The sequence below is a fragment of the Trichoplusia ni genome, chromosome 2, assembly GCF_003590095.1.
Source record: "Trichoplusia ni isolate ovarian cell line Hi5 chromosome 2, tn1, whole genome shotgun sequence".
Lineage (NCBI taxonomy): Eukaryota > Metazoa > Arthropoda > Insecta > Lepidoptera > Noctuidae > Trichoplusia > Trichoplusia ni.
The window spans coordinates 16,545,981-16,565,036 of NC_039479.1; the positions used below are offsets into that span (position 1 = coordinate 16,545,981).

Consider the following 19,056-nt stretch of genomic DNA (forward strand, 5'->3'; position numbering starts at 1 on the left):
TGTACCCATTATGCCTCAATCTCTGAACAACTACTCTGTTAATCAATTATATTTCAGATCAACATGAAATAAAATTGAGGATTGGATTAACTTACCTAAGTGACATCCAATCGTAATTTTATGAAGGTTGATCTGAAATATAATCACCCACCCCAACCCCAGCATCAATAGCTGAACCCTGGCATAATGGGACCCACAAAATCATGGTTAGCTCTAAATCAGTGACGTTTAGTTGTGAGTTGCCATAGACTAAAAAACTTTTTTTTTTATTCTCTGAAAAAATTCGCGATGCCACACAGTAGCGAATGGGAATACTACTCTGTTAATCAATTATATTTCAGATCAACCTTCATAAAATTACGATTGGATGTCACTTAGGTAAGTTAATCCAATCCTCAATTATAATACTAGCAAATACCTACTATAGTTGCCATAATTGATATTTACTCTAAGCATTGGTTACCACGCTTGCTCACTGCGGGTGGGCGATACAGATTTCAATGTATCAAAATTCACTTTTCCTTACGACTTTTTACGTCCGTTTATCAGTGTCTTAGAATAATTAAGAAAACACGGTAACTTCGTACCTGCTGCATTAGAATAGAACCTGAACCGTATGCATTAAAATCCATACAGAGAACCGCAAGGCCAACAAAAACTTCTTGGATATATATAATACATTCATAACTTATAAAGATAGATGTAATCATGCAATACGTTATGAACGTAGCTACACGCAATGCTCGTACGTGATAAAGATATCGTTATAATGTATGGCCAGTGAAGGCTGAGGTGCTCGCTCCAAACGGCGAGAATAGTTTAGCAGGTAAATCTTTGCATATTACTATCACTTGTCATCATAAAAAAAAGGAAGCTGTTCAAGTAGGTCTTGAAACACTGAGGGTTACTTACAAATAGGCGAATGAAAAAAAAAAAAAAAAAATAGGTCAGCTATAATATCTATGGCTGTGGTAACATTTTGCCTTGAATGGTATCTTTATTATTTGAACATATACTATATGAGTTTCAACTTTCTGGTTATCACGGTTAATAAGGTGCAGCGGGGTGACACACGTACGGACACACACTTTTACTGCCTTTTTGAGTACGGAATACTAAAAAGCGCTAATTCTCCTTTATTGTCAATAGTTTTTTTGCGGTAAAATTTCTACTAAATCCGCTCTAGATTAGGTAGTCGATTAAAACATCCGAGCATCTCTATCTCTCTTTTATGATGATCACTACCCGTGTCTTATCACACATCTAATTATTTGGACGAAAAACCAACGATGAGATATGTAAGTTATATTCCTGCAATGATGTACAATATAAAAAAAACAACTAATAATATAGTTCAAATGGTACCTTTAGGCCAAACATCAAACAACTGAATCAATTATGTCCTCACTTCTCATACCTTTTCTCAGGTAACAATACGGTCGAGCCTACGATATATTTACCATAAATCGTAACAAGGGTAGTCATAAAAGCTAACAAGGCCTTTTATTATTGTATCGTATTATATATGTCCCTCCCAAATCAAAAGTGTAAAAATAGTACATAAATGAAATATTTTTCCGTTTATCGTTTATGGTCATTTTTATTTAAAACCGACTTCAAAATAGATTGGTTTGTTTTTTTTATTTTTATTTATAATGTACCGATCTAGGTTATCAGATTCTTGCTTTTTTTGATAAGGAATGGCTAATACTTAATCCCAGAAACAGAAAATTTTATATAATATGCATTGAGTCCGATGGGAGGTTGGCTTACATTTGATTTACAAAAAACCAGCACCAATTGATTTAAGTTGGCGCGGCGCGTCGGCCCAAATCCTTATTTTCGTGGACAGCCACCTAGTATTTTACAAGTTATTATCACACTTCAAGTATCTACTTTATTTGTTTAATAAACATTGGAATGAAAATTTAAATCTGTTCCTTACAAAATTAAAAGTAAAACGCCTGTCAAATTCACATTAAGAAATAAACACTGAATAATGATTTGTCATTTCTGACGGCTATGATGTATTTTAATCAATCGAAAGTTATATATTATGAATCAATCATAAAATTTTAAATATTTTTTGTATATAAGATATTTTGCGAAATCAAAAATCAGGATGTCCAAGGAAAACTTTTTACCAAAAAAACGGCAGCTGCCCAAACTGATGGCTTGTATTACCAAAAACAGTTTGGAGAATTTCCGAAGCAAACTTATCTTTACTTTAGACGTTCTCGATGCTAATGGTATACGAAGGTATAATGATTATATCAAAACATACAATTATTTAAAAGTTATACATTCTAACTTACCTGAGAATACACCATAAAAAACGTGTTCACCCCAAAATGTCTTTGCAAGTAGGATGCAGACGTAATAATTGTTCAACTGTTTTCTAGGCGCAAATTTCCTCTACACGAATGTCTCATTCTAGAGATGAAAGAAGCTGGTTATTCTGAATCCTCAGCATATCTTCAGGATCTTATTTATGATAACGTGCAGCTAGTTAATGAAGACGATATCGGCATTGTTGTGGATCTAAGAAAGCGCGAAGATTATTTGGAATACATTTGCGAGATTCTACAGTACGCTGAAAAAAGTCGTGATAGAAGTAGGTGAAGTCTTCACTAACCAAGTTTTATTTGATTTGAGCTGAAACATGAAGCAAATAAGTGCAGATGGCACCAATCCTTAGTAGAAAAGTTCAGGGTAGAAATATTTCTCATACAATTTTAAATTGTCTGTACAAATAAATCTGAACACTTACACTAATTCTGTAGGTACTTGATATAAAAATTTATTTATTATTGCAGACGAGCCTAAAAAAGAATGTATGTATTTACTCAAGCTGGCACTTTATTACGCTGATCGAGAAAAAGGTATTCTGTGGTTGGCTGAAAAGTTCTTTCAGGCGGCCATTGCCGTATCGAGCCAATACCTGATTGATGGTGGTCGTTTAAAGGGTTGCTGTAAATACCAATTTGCAAAATTCTTGCTCGATAAATGTGAGTATTTTGAACAGGTGAAAATAAATAGTATATATTCGAATTTTACTCCAACATTGAAATATGCTTGTTGAAATAAAAATGTTTTTTGTTTTGTTTTACACTATGTCGCATAATTGTGAATAAAATATTATGTATTTCAGTTCCAGGAGCAGATCCAGAGGAACCCTTTCTTATTTTGACAGAGGTCAGAGATTCGGCGATCGGAAAGGTATGAAATAGATTTTAAGTTAGTTATTTTGAAACGAACGAGCTAAGCGGTAGATCAGACGTTTTAATTTACTGGTGTCTTTAGTCTGTCACGAAATTTAACAATAACTATTAAGTAAGTATTTCATTTTTATTTTTGTCTAATCCTACTGCAGTATTAGAATGCAATGATACGATATGTTTTGCAATCTCATTGTTGTTAATGCAGGAGTGGCCGTTATATGAGTCTGAGGAGGGGGAAGATGTTCCACCTGATACTGTATTTGGAGCTACTGCCATACAGCTACATAGGGTGCTCCTCAATAAAGCCAGAGCGATTCGCAAAGTGGACACACCTAAAGCCGAACGACTGGCTCGGTTGGCAGAAAGGAGGGCCAAGGATGGTACATACAATCTAATATTTAAGAACCGACATTGCACTAAAACATATGAAATTAGTATTCTTAGATCGTTAATTAATGATAATATGTCTCTTTCCAGCCGGTGAAACAGCTAAAACCGCAGAAGCGATAGTAGAAATTGGGATATGTCAATTAATTATGAACAATTTAAACAATGCACAGAAAACATTTGAGAGAGCATTCAAAATACACGAGAGAGCTCAAAACGTGGAAGGGCTTTGCGAAACTAGAATGCATCTAGCAGCTGTTATGCAACGGTAAGACCTTGATCGATGTTTTACTAACAAGGACTCGCATTCACTAGCCTGCTGGCATTCTCAATAAAATATGCCCGAGTACAGTTACGCAAAAATGTTATAAAATAAGAAATCTGTAATCAAGGTCCTTAATGTTCCCAAAAATATTCTTAAGGTCAAAATAATGTATTCTTAACTTAAAACCAAAAGAGTAAGTAAAAAACCCCGTTTTTCTCTACTTTTTTGAACAATCCCGTCTCTATACACTAAAGTTGTACAAAACACATTTTGAAGGGTTCATGGTTATGTATCATTCATTCGCAGATTGGGTGAACATGAGACTGCGGCCAAACTTCTGACAGAGATGGGTGCGATGGCAATGGAACATGGCTTGAGAAGACAGCTCGGCAGAGCCTTACATTTGCTGGGCGAACTACATCTCCGAAGAGAACGACCCGAACTTGGCACGCAACACCTCGCTGAAGCTTTCCTTTGTTTTATGGGCTTCCGTTTTCAATCTGTAAGGAAATAACTCTGTTTTCTCTTGCTTTGCTTTTCTTTAATTTTTCTTTGACGCTATTAAATTTACACTTTCTTGTCACCATTAAGGTGTACACTGTGTTGTGTTAAAAAAAAAAACAAGTTTATAGTTATAATAATATATTTTACAAATATTGATTCATATTTTAGATGCAAGCCACTAATATAGAAAGTTTAGATGCCCAAGAAACTAAAGAGGGTAAGGATGGCAGGAATAGCACGGATCCAGAAATTGATACTATATACTTTGGATCTGATAAACTGATGTATGAAGAGGAAGCGGAACAGTCTAGACTTATGACTGCTATATCTGCTGGTAAACAATGCATTATCCTTATTCTGTAGCATAAGTATTTTACCAGTATGTATTAAATGGCTTTTTGCAGATTCAACCTTCTAACCTATTTAAAGACATTGTGTTATGAGTAAAAATGCCAACATTATACAATATAGTATTGTGACTTCAAATGATAGGGTGTTTAAATATAGAGGAGCTTGTGGCTACTGATCGATCACAATTTAAACTTCGGTCCATAAATAATTCTTTCGTGTTTCTTATTTAAATACATTTTTGATAGTCGTAACAGTTAGATAGAATATTGAAAGTCTGACAAACAATCTTACTAAGGCGTATCGTGTGTTGCCTAGGTAACTGGGTTGAGAAGGGCAGATATGCAGTTGCTCCTTGTCAAACACTGCTACTTAACTGCATGCGGTTAGGCTGGAAGCTGACTGCAAAATAGTTGAGAAAAAACTAGGTTGATGAGGATGATTGAATGCGTTCAAGGAAAATGCTAAATAAAAATAAACTTATACGTTTAATACTGGTTTTAGGTCAAGAACTGATGGGTTCTTACTTTAATCTCTTGAGAGAAGCGGGAACATGTACTGTAGCTAAAATGAAAACTATTGAATGGAAGTTATGTCACGCGCGCTGGTGGGTTAAGAGGCAACACCACGACTTCCTGCCATGCTTGTGCCCCATTCACAAACGTACTCCTCTTGACGTTTTATGGTATGTACCTACCTCACAATTAATTACTGTAAATATATAATTAAACACTTTCCAAGTTAAATATATGTGTATCTGGATAGCCCAGTGGTTAGTCACCACGCCAAACCAAAAGAGCGCAACGAATCGCCGGTACGATCCCCAAGTAGGACAAGTATTTGCGTGATTCATGCTTGTCCTGAGTCTAGGTGTATGTGCATGTGAACAAGGATTAAACTTCATAATACTGGAGTCCTTTTATGTTTTGTTTCAGGATCCAACTGGAGTGCAAGGGGACAGACAATAAGATATCTCACTGGGAACTGTCCAACGAGGCACTCGGTAGAACAACTACCATTCAAGATATTCGAAAGCTTCACAGCAGCTTCCTCCGTGATTCAAAATTATCCCAACATACCTAACATTAAACTAAACTTATTTCATTTCAAACATTTATTAGAATTATTAAATTACCATTTTATTTATATTTAGAGGTCATAATATTATCTTCTATTATTGTTAGTATTACTTAAAATAAAATAAAGATAATTATTCATTAAAATGTTTATTAGTTCATCACATTCAACGTACAACATACGAAGGAAATTTAATTTAATATCTATTTACAAAGAACTTAGAATCTAACTGCATAGTTAAATATTATTGAGCAAAACATGCAGTATTACACCGCCGTCATTTACACCTACCCATGGGTAAAAGGTCTGCCACCGATATATCATCTTTCTTGACAATTATAATAAAATATCTTAACTCCGTGCTATCTACACAGTATTAACAACAAAAATGCGAGAACCATGCGTCCATATTTACATAATAATTAAATTTAGGAATGCACTATTCAGCATGCTTTGGTTTTGTTGCGCGGCGTCAGTCGAACCTTGAAACCTTCCGCACGCTTCAGAATGATGTCAGCTTGCAGTTTGAAATCACTCTCCTTGATGTCGGAGTGGACACGGAAATTTCTCAGAATTGTAGATAGAATAATCTTCAGTTTCAGCATGGCGTATTTGCGACCTTGAACAGATAAAGATAGAGTAAAGCGAGCTGTTCTCATGACCTCATTCTGGCGTTATTATTTAAGCACATTATTCCACTTACCTACGCAACTCCTGGGTCCAGCGGAGAATGGAACGAACGCGTAGTAATGGCGGTTGGCAGATTTTTCAGGGAGGAAGTTGTCGGGATCAAACTTGTTGGCGTTGGGGTATACATCAGGGCGACGGTGCAACTTGTAGGTCGCCACGACTACGGTGGTACCCGCTGGCACTTGTTTACCACATGAAGCTGCAAAACAAAATGCAATGTCATTTCTTGAAAGATAACTCTGGGACTATTTTCTAACAGTAAAATAATTTAAGGGCAGTACTTACGAAGGGTAATATCTTGTTTAAGTTGACGTGCGATGATGGGTACAGGAGGGTACAATCTAAGGGTCTCCATGAGACAACGTTCCAGGTATTTCATTTCCAGAGTGTCCTGGAACGTTGCGGGGCGGTCCGAGTCTCCGAATATCTTGTCGAGTTCATCAATAACCTTGTCTTGAATGTCCTGGTGAATACCCATCATGGACAAGAAGAAGCTGCTTCCAGCCGCAGTTGTGTCGTGACCCTGAATACAATGTAATATTTAATTGGTCACTTTATATTCAACGAACAAGATCAAATGCGGTGTTTTACTAATGTGTTTTATATTTACCTCAAACATAATAGTGTCAACTTGTTCTTTAATTTCCTCGTCGGAAATAACAACACCGCTTTGTGAACTCTCGAGGAGCAGGTCAAGGAAAGCAAGACGTTTTTTCTGACCGACATCTGCGTCATCGACATCCAAATCGTCCTTGAGTCCTGCCGACTGGCCAAAGGAAAGTCCTTCGACAGAAGTGGTCTTCCCTGTCTCTTCAGTAGGGTTCGTGTAGTCACTCAAGATTGTGGGCCTCTTGCCGGATTTGAATTCTTCCTTCTTCCTTCGGATAACCTTGAAATTGTTTGAGATAAATATCATTACATATCAGTACAAGTTCAGTTCTATAAATTAAAATTTATGGGCGATTCATTTCAATGCAAGATTACTCTGTTCCCTTAATCGTCGCATCGATTTCTATTTCTCGGTATCGTTCAATAGGTCATCAAGTACAGAGCAAGTGCGTATATTAAATCGTATTACTTTGAAAGTTGTATAATTCACTGAATTATAAATATTAATTATTTACCTTCTTGGTAAGTCCGTGGATGATGTCAAGGAGTTTAGTTTGTTTCTTGGCGTAGTCAGTAAAGTTGAAAAGGAGGTCGGGTCTGAGCCAGATCTTAGTGTGTCTCAAATGGAGGATGTCACACATCTTCATTACTGCCATAGCGTATTCAAATCCACTTTGGTCTTGCGTCGACTTGCTGACACCCATCGCCGTTTCTAGAACATAAGATGAGAAATATTACATTAATGTCAAATAAAAACTAATCAAAATTTAGATCACATTCGATGTCTGGCCATAATACGACTCTTGCGCAAACTTGTATTACTCATACCACACCAAACTAGAAAAGGAATCTTAATGTCGTGTGATTTAAAATCGACAGGAAACACATTATCTTAGTCCATTAAAAAGAAAGAGTTCTTGACCTCTATTGAATTCTAAACAATTGTGCAACAAGGATAGCAATAAAGGAGCGTAACGATTGCGGCCGGGAATGGCGAATATTGGCCATTAGCACGTGAGCACGTGGGGGGTCGCCAAACTTGACTCTAGTAGTACTACGTGCCTTTATGAATCAGTACCCAGTGGTACCACGCACGTACCAATGATTCAATCATACTTCCACTAACACTAGCTACACAGAATTCGGCTCTATGATATAATGACCGAACCAATTTTTGATATCAATTGGACTCTGTCGAGGTATGCAGAAATACAATGCAATCGGTAGGGGGACTTAGTCAGTCGGTCACTATAATTTAGTATTGCGTTGTGTACCTTTAAGCAAATGTATGTTAGTTTTATTTTAAGTATAGTATGCGTTACACTAATTGCATACATTAAACATGCTATTCGAAAATGACTAATTAACCAATTCTCACGATACCCAAAGTAACATTTTCTTGCGTGCGTAAGGTTAAAATAATTAGGAATGTATCACGCAAAGGAGTTCCTGCTACTTCCGAGGTTTTGCTTAAGGATAAACTAGTAACAATTAATATGCCATAAGTTTAGGCCGCATTCTGAGCAAGATAAGGCAAGCAAACAACATAATTGCCACCATAACACTACAGGTACAACCTACACTGTCTTAGTATACTTTAGTATTATACTTTATATCAACTTCCTTCTAATAACCATTATTATGACACGCAATAAGATTTTACGTTGTACGTGATCAGCGCAGATTTGCGTTGTTTGAAAACCTATGTAGTATATGCACAAAATTACTTTTTAAACCGCAATATGCGATCATGCAATATGTTATAAATTGATGTTGGAGACGAAACTATCTATACATCACAAGTTATGAATGTTAGCTGTCTGTTGTGGTTCTACTCATATGGTTTTAGTTCTTGATTGAGGTTGTTCTTGAGGTTTTATCTGATATGAATCCAACGAGTTTGACATACTGACAGCGTTTGTGAGAAAGACTAACTCATCGATCTATCCATATAGTATGCGGTTATAAGTAATCTGTTAAAAGGAATATAATCGTAAGTAGATAGTGCAAGTTGAATCGCCTCGAAGGTAATCTCTGTATATTTCGCAAACACTAATAGGTTCTCGGGACATTTGCTTCAAGAACACAGTCTATCGCCATGTGAGGGCCGCCGTGTTGTCACCGGACTGCTCGCCTACGTGACATTACATACAAATTGCTTTTTATCCTGCTTTATTTTTGTGTAAACACCTTGAGATTTAAGACCATTTCCACTTATAAAGCATTCAATCAAGTTTCAGGGTATTTTCCATTAAATGTTACTATGATAATAATCAGCGTATCCCTGAGTCGTTTTGAACCTATTGTCTATTTAATTAAAATAAATGACCTCTTTTGACTTCTTACATAGGAAGTGTAATAAATTAAATCAATACAAGTTCACGGCTAAGTTAAACGTAATTAATATATTGGATTAATTAAGGTTGTCAACTGATTGATTAGTGCTTACTCTTGTAAATAAAAACAGTTAAGCGAGTGATTGATGAGTGAAAGTCAAAGACACACAAACTAACCATTATATTATATATCAACGGTAATACTTGAGGTAAGATCTTGTAATTAAATAATTCTAGTGTTGTTTTATTCAAAGCACGCGTTAACCATTGGTAAATAGAACTGAATGAGTCCGTGCATGTCTATCTGCACGTATTTAAGAAATACACTTCTAAAACTGTGTGTCAGCTGTTAGATAAGATCTTGCAGTAGTAGCAAAACCTCTTATCTTGAACAAAGAATATAAGGAAGATAATACTGAATGTGCTTGGTGAACATCGATTAATATGCAACATTATTTTTTTATGTATAGCTTGTTTTAAATCCCACTGCTGGGCATATGCCCTTCTTCTTCAAAACCTGGAGAGGTTTTCGTCTGTTCTTTGTCTAGCTAAATATTTTTGTATTTCTTTAATTTGTTTCACTATGTCGAGCAGTAGCTGGGTATGGGATAAAATTTACTTTTTTTAATACAATTAAGTGCAAAGTTCAGTGATTATCATATTGAAGAAAAGTTACATTTGTATTTTTTAACAGATGTTTTCAATGAGGTTAACGCTCTTTGAATACAATAGGGTTGTTATAAATATTTATGAATATATTTACTGTCATTTTTTTTATTTTTACTCAACTTTTTTATTTGATTTATCATCATTTATTATTCAAGTAGGCACACAATAATTAAATGTTTTTGCAGCTTTGTGAGACATAATTACTTAAGATATTTTTATTTATCATAAGACGTCATTTGGACGTTATGTGAACCTACTTTTAAGGTTGAAATGCTTAATTAATGATTAAATTAGCAGAAATTGAAAACATTCATAAGTTCGTTAGTGTGACTTTATTTTATTTGCCATGATTCCTCTACTGCTCTAAATTTATTAGTGTGTAACTTTAAATTGACTAAAAAATTATTAATTTACATTAAAGTAAATTATATTTGAAAAACGTTTTATCTAGCCCACTGTGTCCCACTGCTGGGCAAAGTCCTCCCCCAAAGCCTTCCACGATTCTCTATTCTGGCCGTCATGGAACCAGCCCGCGTAAGCGAAAAAGAAAATGAAAATAATAATAAATTCTTGAAAAACTTACCAAGTAAAATTTCCACAGTGCATTCGCTCATGTAGTCATGACAATCGAACTCTCCAGCCTCCTTCTTCAGTTTAGACACGACAGCTCTGGAGTTAGCGTTGAACAGATCGATGAAACTCTTCAGAACATTCAAGTGGAAGGTCGGGGCAATCAGTTTTCGGTGAGACCTCCATTTCTGACCTGGTAACAAAGCGATTGAAAATGAGAATATTCTGTACCAAACCCAACATTGGTCATGGCGTCCTCTATTCTGAAAGCAGATGAGTAATCGTCGCAATATATAGTTTGAGTTCTATTTCTCAGTGATGACTGCACTTGAACCAGAGATTAAGAGTGGCCTTCCAGTTGACGAGATCACGAAAATTTTTACTCTTTACTTTACACAAAAAACTCGATTACATTTATAAAACAACACCATGGCAAATCGTGGATTAACCTATAAGATTTATTGTCCAATATATCTTAGAATCCATAAACACTCGCAAACAAACTTCACAGATTAAATCACTTATAATATCGAAGATCAGTAACCGCACATAAAATAATCTCTGATTGTATGAAGCTACCTAAGATGCTTCTTTATACGGTAGTACTTAATTTCTCGAGTAGTTTATGGCTAAGTGGAGTTCTTTGTTGCATTCTATGATGAATGCGACGTCTATCTCAAGTAGATACCATATTTGTATTTAAATACGCAGTCATTCGAATCTTTCGAAACTTACTGTGGAACTTATTTTACTTCTAGAAGGAATGTTAAAATTATTGGTAAATTTGTTTACTGTTGAAACCTTTTTTGTTTTGTTTATCTGTTTGACGTTCGAAATACTGTATTGGTCCCAAAAAATTGTGTCTTACTTTGGGATATTTACCTGTACTGATCAAAAGTCCATTTCCGAGCCAGGGCTCAAAGAATCTGTATTCTTCAGCCTTATCAATGTGGACGTGGCTGCTGAGGATCAGCTCTACATCTCGAGGGTCGTACAGGAACACCAGGAGACGAGGTCCAATCCAGATCTTGACGACAGATTCACCGTCGTAAGGAATGCTCTTCTCGATGATATTTCTGAAGATATCTGTTGAGATAAGGAGAAAAAAAATGCATTTACGTTTGGGATCCCGGAGACTATTGATAAAAAAAGGTATGACTTTATGTTTTTGTATACACACGTCGATGGAATCAAAGGTACTTACCATGAGATCCACCAGTGAATTCCAGAGCATTTCCAAGGAGAGGCAAGCCAGGTGGTCCGTGTAACTTGGCTGCGAGTTCATACATATGCCGCCTGGACATACGCCAGTACGCGTACCAGAGGATCAGGGCTGGTACCAGGAGTACATAGAACAGGTTGGTGGCAGCCCACGTGCTGGTGGGCACCACGCTCTCTGCAGCTGCGTAGCTCATGTTCGGATGATTTTTTTACCTTTAGAAGAGAAAATAATTAAGTATTGTGTGTTACTGGTCAGGCTCCCTTTTTCGCACGTAGGCTCCAAGTCGGCCCATTGTGCGTCAGGTGGCTTTAGGAGGCTGTCAATCCAGCCATCCCAATTCTTTCCAGAAGTGCAGAAGTAAAATTATAAGGATAGTGGGATGGTAATACTGAGATTTTTTTGTGGCATTTAGACGAAGACTAGTTCATTCAAATCCCAATATATGTAGATTCCTGTTCAAAGACTTTGTATATTTGTTTGGATCTCACTCCTAAGATTGCCTATTTTTATAACATTTTTCGCAAACCAAGTCGGCTTCTGTCATTATAAAATATTCAAAAAGTTTTGAGGTCAGTTGAAATTCGAAAGAAAAAATATAATTTATGAATAAGAGAGACAAAAAGAAGAAAAGATATTACAACTTCGTAACGAGTTGTAAAGTTAGACAAAACGTATTTGATTGATTCTTCTGTATTATCCAAGGGACTTATTTGCAAAGCGGCCTTTGAGTTTAAATGTCGTAAGTACTATACCCTTCATAACCAGTTGGTGTATAGTTTCAAGTTATGTAAGTAAGTGCAGAGGTAAACAGGAATTCAATATGAGATAATCGCGATACTAATTTAAGATTCCGGAAAAGCAATGTTAACGAAAATAATTTGTGAAAAATTGTTTTACAGAATTTCAGGGTTACTTTTCAAAAAAAATATTTTAGATTAAATATTCAATGGTAAAGCGATAATTATTTATCATCATCTGATTAAAATTTATCTATCTCTCGTTTATCACTTATTCTCGAACGTGATTCTTTAGAAGTCTAGAATATAATAATCAGTTCCAGTAAAGTTACGATCTCGAAAACTTTTCCATAAGGCTTGCGTAAGCGCATGTAGACAAGAATTTATTTTATAACTAACTTATACAACATTTAATAGGCACTGGTCGTATAAAATCAGCTGATTCAAATTTGTAGGGAAGGTCTTTTTACATCCTATTTCAAAAGGGAAGAGGTTTTATGCGGTATGTTTTTATGTGTATTTGAAATGGACAATTGCGTTTTTGAAGGTGGTAGTGAAAGAGATGCTGCTCTACGACGTGTGCGCTGTCTCGCTCCCACAACGAAAACAATGAATTGGTGGAAGGATCTCTTTTGATGGATTCGCATTTCGGTCTCAAGTTCTAAGGTACCTCTAATTGAAAGGATATAATTAAAAACAAAAATAAATGTCATAATGATAGTGAATAAAAACTTTTTTGAGAAATCCTTTAATTTGAAAGGAAGTTGAGGAAAGTATGGCTATTTAATAAGAACGTGGTTTTTTTTTCTAGTATATTATTAGTTGGCCTATTTGTGCACAAATTATATTTATTGCATCATATTCATAAAGCAATCGAAGTTTAATTATTCAAAGCCCTACACAGCACACTATTTAATATGAATGTATAACGATTACGAATCTATTTAAATTGCATTCAAACCGCTAATAAAACAAGACACAATCAATTATAATTGTTTATAAATATTAAAAATACGATTCGACATTTGTAAGCCACGTTTGGTGAAGGTACTAAACTACTTGTTAAACAAATAGGTAATTATAAATTCATTTGTTTTAAAATGCGAATCCACTTGCGATTCAAAGACGTGCTTGACTACAGGTAAAAATAAAAAACCCGGTAAAGTGCGAGTCGGTCTCGCGACGCTAAGGTTCCGGACAAATAGGTTCGAGAAATCTCAATTTGCAAACAATTTGGTCACCCATCAAATATTCGTCCTTACATATATTTTCTGTGAAAATTTCAACTGTACAACTTTATCCCGATTCATAAAACCTGGTGAAAGACAGACGAGCAGTCGTTCATCCGTTTTTACCCTTTTGGTACGGAAGCCTAAAAATAATTATAAATTTAAACTCAACAAATAGTTTATTAAACAAATAGATAAGTGTTTGTTTAAACTAATACGTATTGTCTTTTAAATATTTATAATTTGTTGAATAGAAAACGTGTTTTGATTAACTGATGAATTATGGATATTCTGGATATTAATTAAAGGCAGTAAAACTAAGAATAGGCAATAAATGTGTGTGTAAATTGCCATTATATATGAAATAATATGTTTAATGACTCTTGTCTACTCACACTGTATTGTAACTACGGTAATAACACGAATTTTATTATGTTAGTCTTTTCGTGTCGATAATACTCTTGAAATGAATTTGGGGCCTTCCGCCGACTGCTAAATTAAACTCACACTATAGGTGTGGTTGCAAAGAAACTTAAGACAAAAACAAAAATTAACATTTTAAATCGAATTATTTTAAAACTTTCCATTTGTTTTGTTTTATATTTTCTTTCATGCAATAAATTATACTAAATTATTATACTAAAGGTTCCGTTCAGAAAGCTTGAAAAAAAACAAACCTTTGATCATATCGTTAATCTATTTTTTACAAATACATAATCTGCGGAAATTCAAATATCTATCCATCACTATCACACTAACAGTCGAGCTTCAGTAATGGAGATCTGTTTCCACCCTTTGGGTACAAAGAAAATTTATATTTCTAAATTGTTTAAAACGAAATCCCAAGAGATATGACCTTCGGCCTACAAAACATCTCTCGAACAAGGATAGTCTAGCTAGCGAACATTTTAACACACGCCTACATACACTAAGCAAAACAAAAGACAGACGTGATCCGAATCAATGAACAAGCATAACAGATTAAAACCTTGGTAATGTCGGTAAATGCCTAAGCAAGCGAAATTCGTCACTAGATTCTACAACCTTGATATAATTTAATTATAACTACTACCTTCTATCCACGGCTTCACTCGACATAACATCGATTTTTACTGCAAACGAGCTCATTTTTATCCATACTATCAGCTATCTCTAGTTCAATTTCATCAAAATCGGTCCAGCCGTTTAAGAGTGAGGACAAAACAAACACACAGACATATATAGCCACTCATAAACTTTCGCCTCTACAATATTACCGTGACGTGATTGTTAATATAATTAATGCTAAATATACACGATTGTTGAATGTCAGTGTTTATTCAGCAAATAAGTCCTAATATATGCAGGGCCTTTGCATTTTAATGTTGATTGAAGATTGATCGGGTTTTATATTAAATAGAGGTGTACCGATGTTACTTGAGAGGCGTTGTGATAATTGTATGATTGAATTTGATAGTTGAAGGGGCACTTACAATTCGAAACAATTGATGCAATTGTATAGTTCTAGTATATACGTTATTTTAAATTATGTTCCAGAACAGGGGGTAAAAGTTACTGGGATCATTTTAAAAACAAAAGTTTGGGCAACAAGTAAGGGTTTACAGTTTCTGCATTTTTTTGATTTAATTATATTTTTCACTTTTCTTTAAAATAATCACGCTATATTTTTTACAGGAACCACGGCACAAAAAAGCCACATATCTTTAAGACTATTAATTTCTGTCAGGTAAATTCACATATGAAAAATTCCAACATTATATTTTGACTCCATTATATTTTGAGTCGACGGGAATGAAATATAAAAAAAAAAATCCAAAAAATATCTACTTACTTCAGGGAACGGGATTCGTTTTGATCCTTGATAAAACAAAAACTAACTTCCAAGAAATATTCACTAGATCAAAATAATAAAATGGCTCCCTACCTCTGATAGGATCACCTCCCACTAGCGGGGTAGACACGAACAATGGTCCTATCCCCGAACGACACTTAACGTGTCTCACCACTGACTATCTATGAAACTCCTGCGCAACTCTCTATATACAAGCGCGTGACGTCAAACTTCGACAGCGCTGCTGATACTTATAGCAAACTTTATTATGCAAATAAACTTGAAAAATTCAGTTAAAATGTACAAATTATATAAAAAAAAATCGAAAACGATTTTCATTATGTAAATTTGTATAATTTGACAAATGTCTTCGGGGATTTATATCTGAACAATTATGTGAGTTATTGTGCATAATGTAGGAATACTTTTACAAAATATTTAACTTTCAAAAACATTTCCTTGAAATTTAAAGTGTGAGCAGTGATTTCTGTAGGAAACCAAAACATCTGTGGATAATTTTGAAGTTCAAACTGTGTATAGAATTAATGTTGGTAATTGCCTGTTTCATGTCCTTGCTAATCCGTGGGCCCAATGCATCTAGATGCCTTTTATAAAGCTAGACTCTACGTTGCAATTACAACGCAATATATATCTTAGTTTTCACGTGGCGCGTAACATAGTAGGATTTAAATTGTGTCCTTAACAAATACCAATCAAATTGATTATCTGCCTAGGATTTCCCGCACTGACGCTTTGTTTACTATGAAATGGTATGATGTAATTCGTTTTTTTAATTAATCGTAGTTATAATTTCTAGTTCTTTATAATTCTAGTATTAACATTGACAAGATACCGATATAAAACTCAATAAAGTAAAGTGAATGAAAATATTAAGCCTTGGTGGGGAATCAAACCTGCGGATTTAACGTTTCCTTTAAACTATCTTTATTTAACCACATAAATCAGTCTATTGCAAACGCAAGATTCGTGAAAAATTTGTGACGATATACTTTTGAAAACATTAATACCAAAATTAAAACTTTGTAATTGTTTTAGGCAGTGTATTTGACAAAACATGTTTGTCTACTAGATATGTATTATGTAGTACAATCGTTAACAATACCTAAAACTTTGATTAGCATCGCTTAACAGTTTAACTACTTTATGCAATTCATTGTGGAAAATTAAAATACCTATTATGAGTTCATTGCTTAACGCTCACGAGTAATTTAAACCTTAGCTTGTTAATAATCGTCAAATATTTATTTATAGAATGTATAAGTAAATAGAGTCGAAATAATTGATGTAATTAGATCGATGACATTGAAAACAAGGAAACAAAGCAATTCGGCTCTCGTTAATAAATTATAACTTAAAATAAAATTATCATATTACTCGTATTTATTTATTATTTACTCTATTATTAATATATAATTTTAATAACTTTTACTCTCAAAGGTACTTGGTGAGTTCTAATTTCCTCAATCGAAAGTTTTATTTAACACATTTATATTAGATGTAGTGTAGGGAAACAGTATCGTTACGAAAGTATTCGAGGTACGTACATATTCAAGTATAAGTACTTCCTAATAGTTATATAATACTGAATCCTTGACCTATTTCGGCCACGGCGGCTTGTATCGCTAGATATCAGTCAACTGCGTCAGACATATTATAGTGAACGAGCGTATGTACAAACATATGTGCACTCCTTGTTACGTTGCTCTCATAGCCCGATGGGATAGCATAGTCCAGAGGATCAGCGAGCTGAAGTGGCAATGGGCTGGTCATATTAGCCGCAGAGCCCATAATTGTTGGGGAAAACGAGTTCTCGAGTGGAGACCACGTCTCGGCAAACGTAGTGTAGGACGTCTTCAGGCACGGTAGAGTGATGCAGTGATGCAGGAGGGCTGACAAGAGCTGGATGCGAGCAGCCGAAGATAGATCTCGATGGCGTGCAATTGGGGAGGCCTATGTCCAGCAGTTCACGAATATAGGCTGATGATGATGATGATGGCAATCCGAGACGACCGGAAAGAGATCAGGAGCACAACCCACATTTAACGTGCCTTCCAAAACACGAAAGCAGATATATTTATTTTCGAAAACGCATACAACGTGTCACAGTTATAAGTCAGTGTATACCTTGGGGATCGAACTTGAGACCTTCCATTAACTAGGTTAACACTAAACTATCATAGCTTATTTCTTCTAATAGCAAACAGTTTACCGTTTAATTTGTCTCCAAAGTCCTCAAAGATGTACCAGAATAGAACATTGTTCGAAAACATTAGCTCACTACATCATTATGCAGTGTGCCACAAGCCATTACAAGTTATGTCATATTACTTGCACAATATGGGAAGCCGTCTTTGCATCGAGAAATATTAACATCTCCATTAAATTGGGGCAAAACCATATTATACTACAACATAAATGATCAGCGTCGAACAGTGCAGTCGTAAAATATCAACATTGAATTAACAAGATCTCAGTTCAGATAAAGTTCAATAGTTAAACAATTTTTCGTTTGACGTTTAAAGAAAAATATGCTAAAAAGTAGAACCAATTTCATTTTAATTTAATAAAATAAAAATATTTTTATTTTATAATATAACTTGATTATTTATATCCAACGAAAAGTAGTAAAAATATATCATAATAATATATGTCTACGTTTCGCTATTTTTAAAGTTATCATTAGCTTAATTGCATTATGTAAATAGTTAGAATATAATCTTCATACCTACATTTGACAGATAGCAAAAAACACCACCCTTTTAAAAGCGTGCGTACTTAACAAAAAAAGTCTTTGTCCCACAGAATATTTTAACAAAAGATTTTTTATTTACCTATTCATGAGAAGCATTATTTTCGCAGGCGGCAAAACAACACCCCATTGTTTTACAGCGTGTTAACTATTATTTTTTCTATTCTAGCGTGAAAATATCAAAAAAGTTTTAATATAAAACGCTGAGCGCTATCTACTAGCACACAGTCAGCAATGGTCGTTTTTATTAGAATTTCTCGCCGCTTTTCTGCGAGCTCTGCAAAATATTACTTTGTTTACCAGATTTAATTTGTTCGAAATTGACACCGATTAGCATAAGCAAACTTCTGTTTTACCTGAATATGTAAATACAATGTGGTTGTGGCTTTTAATAAGCATTGTTACTTCAAATAGAGGGTTTTATTTATTATAGCTGTCCCAGCGAACTACGCACCGCCTAAGAGTTGACATAATATTTTTTTCATTTTTTTTTATATTTTAAACCCGTTTAAACCTTCCTTGGAGTGCTACGAATATTTCAAGACTAATAAGAGCCAAATCGAACTAACGAACAGCAATTCATTTTTATAT

The 19,056-nt window shown here is 34.8% G+C and overlaps 2 protein-coding genes across 4 annotated transcripts; one reads left to right on the plus strand and one right to left on the minus strand.

Moving 5' to 3' along the window:
* The first annotated feature begins 1,978 nt into the window (after positions 1–1,978).
* LOC113508443 lies at positions 1,979–5,870 on the plus strand. Its single transcript, XM_026891500.1, has 10 exons — positions 1,979–2,259; positions 2,403–2,614; positions 2,817–3,008; positions 3,152–3,219; positions 3,427–3,601; positions 3,699–3,876; positions 4,180–4,375; positions 4,546–4,711; positions 5,230–5,410; positions 5,661–5,870. The coding sequence occupies exons 1-10, from the start codon at positions 2,123–2,125 to the stop codon at positions 5,806–5,808; spliced, it is 1,653 nt and encodes a 550-aa protein (XP_026747301.1). The 5' UTR covers positions 1,979–2,122; the 3' UTR covers positions 5,809–5,870.
* A 65-nt stretch (positions 5,871–5,935) lies between these two features.
* On the minus strand, positions 5,936–15,884 carry LOC113508442 (cytochrome P450 4g15). Of its 3 annotated transcripts, none has more exons than XM_026891497.1 (9): positions 15,789–15,884; positions 11,881–12,110; positions 11,559–11,762; positions 10,690–10,869; positions 7,617–7,813; positions 7,103–7,381; positions 6,778–7,015; positions 6,506–6,691; positions 6,246–6,421 (listed from the first exon to the last, which is right to left on the minus strand). In XM_026891497.1, exons 2-9 carry the CDS (start codon positions 12,089–12,091, stop codon positions 6,246–6,248), a joined length of 1,671 nt encoding a protein of 556 aa, XP_026747298.1. In that variant the 5' UTR covers positions 12,092–12,110; positions 15,789–15,884. The 3 variants fall into 3 exon arrangements, with proteins under 3 accessions (XP_026747300.1, XP_026747298.1, XP_026747299.1); XM_026891498.1 differs by lacking the exon at positions 15,789–15,884 and adding an exon at positions 15,696–15,772; XM_026891499.1 differs by lacking the exon at positions 15,789–15,884 and having other exon boundaries at positions 5,936–6,421; positions 11,881–12,091.
* Positions 15,885–19,056: the final 3,172 nt, after the last annotated feature.